The sequence below is a fragment of the Helianthus annuus genome, chromosome 1, assembly GCF_002127325.2.
Source record: "Helianthus annuus cultivar XRQ/B chromosome 1, HanXRQr2.0-SUNRISE, whole genome shotgun sequence".
In the NCBI taxonomy this organism is placed as follows: domain Eukaryota; kingdom Viridiplantae; phylum Streptophyta; class Magnoliopsida; order Asterales; family Asteraceae; genus Helianthus; species Helianthus annuus.
In genome coordinates, this window is record NC_035433.2 from 82,657,885 (window position 1) to 82,666,033 (window position 8,149).

The 8,149-nt window shown below is 36.4% G+C and overlaps 1 protein-coding gene across 1 annotated transcript; it reads left to right on the plus strand.

The window, feature by feature from the left end:
• Window positions 1-1,388: 1,388 nt before the first annotated feature.
• LOC110907119 (glutamate receptor 1.2) lies at window positions 1,389-7,383 on the plus strand. The gene is made up of 4 exons (XM_035986729.1): window positions 1,389-1,690; window positions 5,298-6,445; window positions 6,522-6,822; window positions 6,909-7,383. The coding sequence occupies exons 1-4, from the start codon at window positions 1,393-1,395 to the stop codon at window positions 7,307-7,309; spliced, it is 2,148 nt and encodes a 715-aa protein (XP_035842622.1). The 5' UTR covers window positions 1,389-1,392; the 3' UTR covers window positions 7,310-7,383.
• Window positions 7,384-8,149: the final 766 nt, after the last annotated feature.

The window sequence follows — 8,149 nt, forward strand, 5'->3', positions numbered from 1 at the left end:
ATTTATAGCCACCCCACAGTCACTTGCAAACACACACGGTCAAAAGAATAACCCTTTCGTTTGACCACTTCAAACAAGTGAGTCTATACACGTTCGTTTGACCGTTTCACTAACTATTACATAATTAGTATAAAACTAATCTAATCTATTCGAACAACATCGGACACAAAAACTGCACCAACAATACTTTCTAAAGTGACTGTTGCTAGCTAGGATGTGTCATCGATCGAATCGAATGATGTTATATATTTAATGTAGTTTAATTATATTGATAATTGACATTAATTTTTTTTATGATTGGTGTTAGATGATTGATGGTTAGCATTTGTTGCTAGTGATTATTGATGGAACTCTGTTTATGCTACGACGCAACAATTAAGGATGATTGATGGAGTCTTATGCCGGTATTTAATCCTGCTTGGCTAAATGACATGGTGATGCTCACTTCACTAATTAGCATTTACTTACGTTTGAAGTTGACGTGCATGATTGATGTTAAAAGTGTAACTTGATGAGGATTGCTAAAATGTTTTGCTCAAAATGTTAAGTCTTTTTTTAACTTAAAATTGGACTCACTCAACATAGCTGACTTTTTAGCATGCTTGTGTCTTTAAACAGGTGTTGATGCTTGATTGGAGATCCATAACATGGATTGAAATGTACCCTACTCAAAAGACTGGCATCCTATCGACCCTAGATGACATGTTTTGTTTAAACTTGATGTCTACTTGACATTTGATGTTTCTACTCATAACATTTATGAGTTTAAAAGCAATGTTTTAATGCTTGAATTCAATAGTGAGGCTTTCTGGTTTGGGTCCTTACAATAGCCCAAAACTTTGTTAATCATCCAAATAGGACTCTTGGATGCTGAGATCGTTTTAAGTTGCAGTGAAGATAGCTAGCTAGTTCTAGTGGAAACAATTTTTGAACTCGCAAGAGCTTAGTGATACATCCATGACTACGATCAAGAACATCAATTTGAATGCATGTTTTCAAGTATGTCTTAGTTTCTACTCAAGATTGCTAGTTTGGGATACTTCTCCAAAGGATAAGTTTTATGGATACGAGTATATGGACAACTGACCAAGTCATACAATTTGGAATCTTTTATTGACAGGTCATACTAATTAATTTTATACTATTGTAAAACTTTCTATTAATTAACGAACCTCACATCATTTAGTCCCGTTCTTTTGTACTTTGTGGATTGAAAAGTATAAAGTCTTAGGATTGCTTGTTTCTTCGGTAAAAACTAGAATGGTTGACATTTTCTAAGTTTACTTGCTTCCCAAAGAAGTAAATGTTGAAGTTTTCTAGGTGGAAGAAGGAAGTGTTAGCTACAAAAGAGTTTATTTGAGCCTTAAGAACAGCTTTTGAGTTCTTGCAAAGATGAAGCTTCAGAATCTTAGCAAAATAATCAGTTTGGTTTTAATATTCGTAAGTCTTTTATATCATGGATTATGTACACACTCACTTTTACCCCAAAACAGTAGCACCTTTTTGTTTGACAAAGTTATAATACGAGTTGGAATCATTCTTGACATGGAGGCATGGACTGGGAAGTCAATTCACAGTTTCATAAACTTTGCAATCTCTGATTTTTATACACGTAATAGTAATTACAGAACAAGGATCGTTCTCCACATAAGGGACTCCAAAGGTGACCCTTTACAAGCATTGTCAGCTGGTATGATCTCTTTTTATTGTCCTGTGTTTTCTTATGTTAGAGTGAGCATCGAGTGTGTTACATTTTTTATACACGTAATAGTAATTACTCTCCTTCAAATCATTTGAGTAAATTACACCGATGGTCACTCCGGTTTGGGGCCGAATACGGATTTCGTATCTAATATTTAAATTTTACAGATTTAACACCTCTGTGCACTGTTTCTTTCAAATATGGTCCTATGTTTCTTCGTGCTTTTGAATTTTAGATCAAATGCTTTTGTCCATTTAAAAAGTAAACTTAATTTAACTATATTACTCTTTTAAAAATTACAATTTAAAAATCAAAAGTGTCACTAAAGAGTGTAAAGTAACTATGGATTTTATTTCTAGATTTTTATTTAATTTCAAAAGTTTGATGATGATAATGATGATAATCAGGGTCAAATTGTAATTTTTAGAAAACAAACATCGTCAACGACTTAAAGTGTTCTTTTGAAAAGGGCAAAATCGTCAAACAGTGCCTACAGGGGCTAATTCTATAATCGCTTTATTATAAAACAAGAACATTAATTATCTGATTTTGTGTTTAATTTCTTGCATCTTCATTTAACATGACGAATTTTCTCCTAATTATAAAACAAGAACTTTAGCTATCTGCTTTCAGTTTTACTTCTTCGATCTTCATTTAACATGACGAATTTTCTCCTAATATGCTCTTGCCCCAAGTGTTGTTCATTTTTCCATTTTCCAAGTCCAATTCCATTCTGTTGGGAAACATGATCATATGCAGCGGAAGGTTGTGGATTATTCGAATCAATGGTCATGATTCTGAGTATGGAAGTGTGCAGAAAAATAATGACAAACAAGAGTATTCGAAAATAGGATAAGATTGAATGGACAATTCTTTGTGATAGAATGTCTTGATGCCGGAAATTGGTGCCGGAAATTGGTGCCGGAAATCAAGTATATATACATTGCATTTTGGCGGTTCCATATGGCGGGAATAACTGCCGGAACAGTTATTTGAAATCACCCGCTTATCACACCAAACCATAAGTTATCATGCAAACCGAATATAAATTGTCTACTACTTATACATAAAGCATGATTAAGTTTAATTATTGTTCTAACATAACCCTCTTAAACTTGATTATGCTTTGCAGCATACATCAAGACACTGTAGTTCGCTTCATCAACAGCCTTTCGAGCTTGATTGAAATTGAACCTCCGACGTTTCTTGTGAAGGTTCCAGGCTCCCTCTCAATCGTTTCCGGCATAGAGAGCGTAATGATCCATAGCAGCCTCTTCATGTGCAGCATCTGCACTTCTTCTCCTCTCATGACAGCCGCCGGTTGTTGATGAGCTTTCTCCTTCCCTAATGATCTCTTTGTCTATCACCTTCTCTTGTATGGATTTGAACCTGTAATAATATATCAAGACATCTAAATACATGGCGTAAATAATTCTCATGAATTCACCGTCTTGATATTCGTATCCCAAATCCTTAGCAATCGCCGGCCACAAGTTGTCATCCGTGACACTCCGATAGCCTCCATCTCGTTCTACAATCACGTACAATCCCAGTAGATCGATCCTTCTGTCATCCGGCGTGAATGGTGGAATAGGTCTTGAAGATATTCCCATCTTCACATTTAAGCAGTGTTGCAAAATCGCGATTACTCAGCGATTAGTCACCGACTAGTCGCTAGTCGGCCTCCTACTCGCTAGTCGGCCTCCTACTGAGTAATTTTTCACTAATCAGTCAAAAAATTGCTAGTCGGTCAAAGCCGGTCCAAGCCGCCCTAGTCGGCCCAAGTCGCCCTAGTCGGCCCATTTGAAATCCTTACAAAACAGGCCCAAGATTACAACTTTAGCCCATTTTCCTTATCCCTTACCCTAATATGACGAAGAATTTGTGTCGGAGAAAAAGGGTGAAGTAGACGAGGAGATTAAATACGAGTCGGATGGTGTCGAAATCATTGAACACTACGGGGATGACGATTACATTTGAGCTATTTGTTAATGTTTGAATTTTAAGTACTGAGACTTGTTATGTTATGACTTATATGTAAATTTAGTTTGCATTTTGAACTACTTTTACCTTTTTAAGTATTATATTGATATGGATATGTGAGTATATATATACATATTTATAAAAATAATAAAATTTACATATAAAGTTCCGATCCGATTAGTCCCAAGTAATCCCGAGTAATCTCGAGTAGTCGCTAGTCCCCACCACACCAGCCGAATAGCGACTAGCGAGTTCTCCAACCTTGCATTTAAGAACCAAGCCACCATTTCCTCAAATTTCTTCTCCAATTCATGCTTGTATTTGAATACAAAATCTCTGTCATCGATCATGTCCAGTAATGACTTGCAATCGGCAAAGTCATGAAACTCTAAAGCCCGTATAATCATCAGGCTCCAAGCGTTTTCATCATCATTAGAAACATGCAGAGTTTCAAAGTAAGAATTTAAGTAATTCTCTTTGAAATCTTCGTTCACTGAACATAATTCAATCATCCTCTGTTTTTCGTTTAAACCAAGTCCGTCTTCCTTGGTTAAACCACTTACAGGGGCTGAGAACATTGGGAAAATTTTGCAAGTGTCACCGGACTTTCTAACTGTAAAGCCTTGAAGTGTTAATTGATCAAGACTTAAAACATTACGGTCCAATTCCGGTGAGTAGAACACGCTTTGTATCCGCAACATATCATTCCCAGATTTCATTTCCACTGCCCCAATCCCACGTATGAACAGAAAATTGTTCTCACCCGATTTTGTTTCAACACCGATCATATGTTTAATACGTTTGAAAACATTTAAATTTCCCGCGAAATGATGATTAAATGTCGGACTTACGTACCAGATGTCTCCCCATTGTCCACCCTCAGTTCCGGTGACAATCATCTCGTTCTGGCAGTTAACTTCATCATCTTGTCTTCTGATTCCGGTATTAATCGTCTGTTTAATCAGTTGTGTGGCTTTATCGTTTTCTTTCGCCTTGCACATATAGATATGGTGGCCCAGTTGGTGGCAGTAATAGCAAAGCCTCACACGAGGAATTCGTTTATCTTTCTCGTTATTCTCATCAACACAGTGTTGACAAGGCATTGTGGTTGAACTTGGTTTGATTTCTGCACGCTTCCCAGAAGTGGCTCTAATACCACTATGTTGGGAAACATGATCATATGCAGCGGAAGGTTGTGGATTATTCGAATCAATGGTCATGATTCTGAGTATGGAAGTGTGCAGAAAAATAATGACAAACAAGAGTATTCGAAAACAGGATAAGATTGAATGGACAATTCTTTGTGATAGAATGTCTTGATGCCGGAAATTTGTGCCAGAAATCAAGTATATATACATTGCATTTTGGCGGTTCCATATGGTGGGAATAACTGCCGGAACAGTTATTTGAAATCACCCGCTTATCACACCAAACCATAAGTTATCATGCAAACCGAATATAAATTGTCTACTACTTATACATAAAGCATAATTAAGTTTAATTATTGTTCTAACACTTTCTAGTTTAATCATGCTTTATATCTTCGCTTTATTGATTTTCTTGAATTCAACAAATTGATTTCAGTTCTTTTATGATCATCTTTCCTGGGCAGTGCATGATCTACTGAATAACATCAAGGTGCAAGCAATCATAGGCCCAGAAACATATCTTGAAGCAAAGTTATTGGCCCCCATTGCGGATAAAGCTAAAGTCCCTATATTTTCCTTTGCTGGTTCCCCTTCCATACAATATCCATTCTTGTATCAAATTAAGGAAGATGAGTCAGTTATGTCAAAAAGCATTACTGCCCTGGTTGATTCTTTTGGTTGGAGGGAAGTTGTATATTTATATGATGACATTGAACGTGGTCGGGAAATCTTATCATATTTTCTTGAATCCTTTCAAGACAAAAGCATCCGTGTCAGTCAAGGAAATGAAGTTCCAGATTTGTCCGCTGATGATCAAATTACTAAAGAGTTGCAAAAGATCAGGATTAGTCACACAAGGGTAATTGTTCTACATATGTCATCTTTATTAGCATATAGAGTTATCTTAATTGCAAAAGGGTTGGGAATGGTGAATGAAAATTATGCTTGGATTGTGGCTTACAAAACCATTGATATCCTGCAACCAGTCGAAAATGAAGTTATTGAGTCATATCAAGGAGTGATAGGTTTAAGGTCTTATATTCCAGCATCAGGCAAGCTGCTTAACTTAACTACCAGATGGTACAATGAATGCTATAAAAAGTCACCAAGTTTAGGATCAAGAGAGGTAAGCGTGCTTGCAGTATGGGCATACGACACAATTTGGGCACTAGCGGAGTCAGTTCAAAGGCTTGGGCTTCAGTTTTCATTAGTTGTCACTCAAATAGATTTGATGCTTCCATTTGAGCTTTCAAAAACAAGATTTAAGGGTGTAAGTGGTGACTTTCAACTTAATGATGGAAAGCTAGTGTCCAATGGATTCAAGGTTGTAAATGTGATAGGAAATGGAGAGAGAGGAGGGTCTACAACAACTCAAACACGTCGGATGTTGCAAACTACTGGTGGTAAAAAGCTCAAAGTTGGTGTCCTAACACGAAGAAAGTTCACGTATTTCATAGATGCATTTTATGACATTCAGAAAAATGTAACAACTGCCACTGGTTTCTCTGTGGATGCGTTTGATGCTTGCATTAGTGCATTACAATACGAATATGAGTTAATTCCATTTGCCAATGGAACTTATGACGATCTTATAAAGAAGGTTTATGTTCAAGTATGTAGCTTCTCTGAATAAATTCAATTGCTTTCAATCAAAATAGTTCATGTGCTTTGTTTTTGTTGTGTTTTAGGAGATTGATGCTATCTTGGGTGATTCAACGATTCTTGCCAACAGATCTCAGTTTGTTGACTTTACAGCGACATACACTGACATGGGCATAGGAACGCTGGCAAAAATCAAGCATAATGACATGTGGATCTTCTTGAAGCCACTCGATATGGATCTATGGCTGATCACTATTGCTTTTGCTATCTTCACTGGCTTCGTTGTTTGGGCAATCGAGTCCATGGATCAAAAGTCCCAAAAATCGCCTTCCCAGCAAATTGGACCAACCTTTTGGTTCATCCTAATGACACTATTTTTTGCTCAAAGTTCTCTCTCAATCTCAATCTCTCTCTGTGGTAAAGTAAAGGGACACAATTCACATATACTAATTTACTGAAAACTTGTTATGTAGGGGAGAAGCTAGCAACTAATCTGGCAAAATTTGTGGTGTTTGTTTGGTTACTTTTCGTACTTATTCTGATCGCGAGTTACACTGCAATACTGACTTCACTAGTAACAGTTGAACAGTTTGAGTTAGCTTCAAAGGGCGGAACTCTGGGGTTTCATGGTGGTTCTTTTGTGGCAGGAAGGACCGTTAGCAACTTGCAGTTTGGGGATTATAGACATAGACCATACTATTCATATGATGATTATGTGAATGCGCTATCAAAAGATGGAAAGCATAACGGTGCTGATGCTATCATTGATGAAATCCCCTACATAAAGATGTTTCTTGGCATGCACTCCAGTGATTATGCAATGATTTCATCTGAACCAACTACTTCTGGTTTTGGCTTTGTAAGTACCCTTTAGTTTTCCCTTTTGGATAAGTTGAGCAAATGTACCGAACAAACAACAAAATTGTTCACTTAGAATAAGAGCATCAACAAAGTTTTAGCTCCCTGATTCTTACATAATCTACAAATAAGATTACTTTATTTACTTAACTTAACAGCGTATGCTTCTGCTTGGGTCCGATGTGATAAATAATCATCTAGAACAATGGTTTCATAGGGTTAGTTAGGATAAGCATAGACTAAGCATTCATTTCTATATATTGTCTATTTTTCGTGCGTCAATCTGATGTATTTAGTTATTTCATTTAGATCTTTCAAAAGGGATCGCCTTTGGTTAGTGACATGTCAAGACAAATTGCTACAATAAGAGAAAATGGAACCCTTAGATTTTTAGAAAAGAAGTGGTTTGAGAAAGAGTCATCATCATCCCAAGATTCTACACGAAAGCCGAAAACATTAAATTTTAGCAGGTTTCGAGGTCTGTTTCTTATTAGTGGGATCTCTTCAGCTGCAGCCCTCATTATATCTTTGATTTTTTTACTTCATGCGAAACTAGAGGTCCATAGCATCATTTCCTTTATCATGCAGAAAAATTTGGTGGCTTATTTGAGGCATCTATTTTATGGAAATGCCATTAGGATATAACGAACTAGTGGAGAAACTCCCTGAACATGCTTATTGATTTAAATAATGTATAATCTTCTTAGAATTTGATCCAAGTATATATGTATTTAATTATCACCCGCCAGTCAATCCTATATCTGTTGGTTTCCGCCTCTCCTCATTTGAAATTAACAAGTTTGTTTTGTTTAGTTTTATTTAAGCATTAACTAATATGGATAGTAAATTCTGTTTA

Bases quoted from the DNA above. Each gene is read 5' to 3' on its own strand.
- LOC110907119 (XM_035986729.1), top strand. From the start codon at position 1,393: ATGAAGCTTCAGAATCTTAGCAAAATAATCAGTTTGGTTTTAATATTC. The intron at 1,691-5,297 runs GTATGATCTCTT...TTTCCTGGGCAG, and splicing joins TTTACAAGCATTGTCAGCTG to TGCATGATCTACTGAATAAC. The intron at 6,823-6,908 runs GTTCTCTCTCAA...CTTGTTATGTAG, and splicing joins GACACTATTTTTTGCTCAAA to GGGAGAAGCTAGCAACTAAT.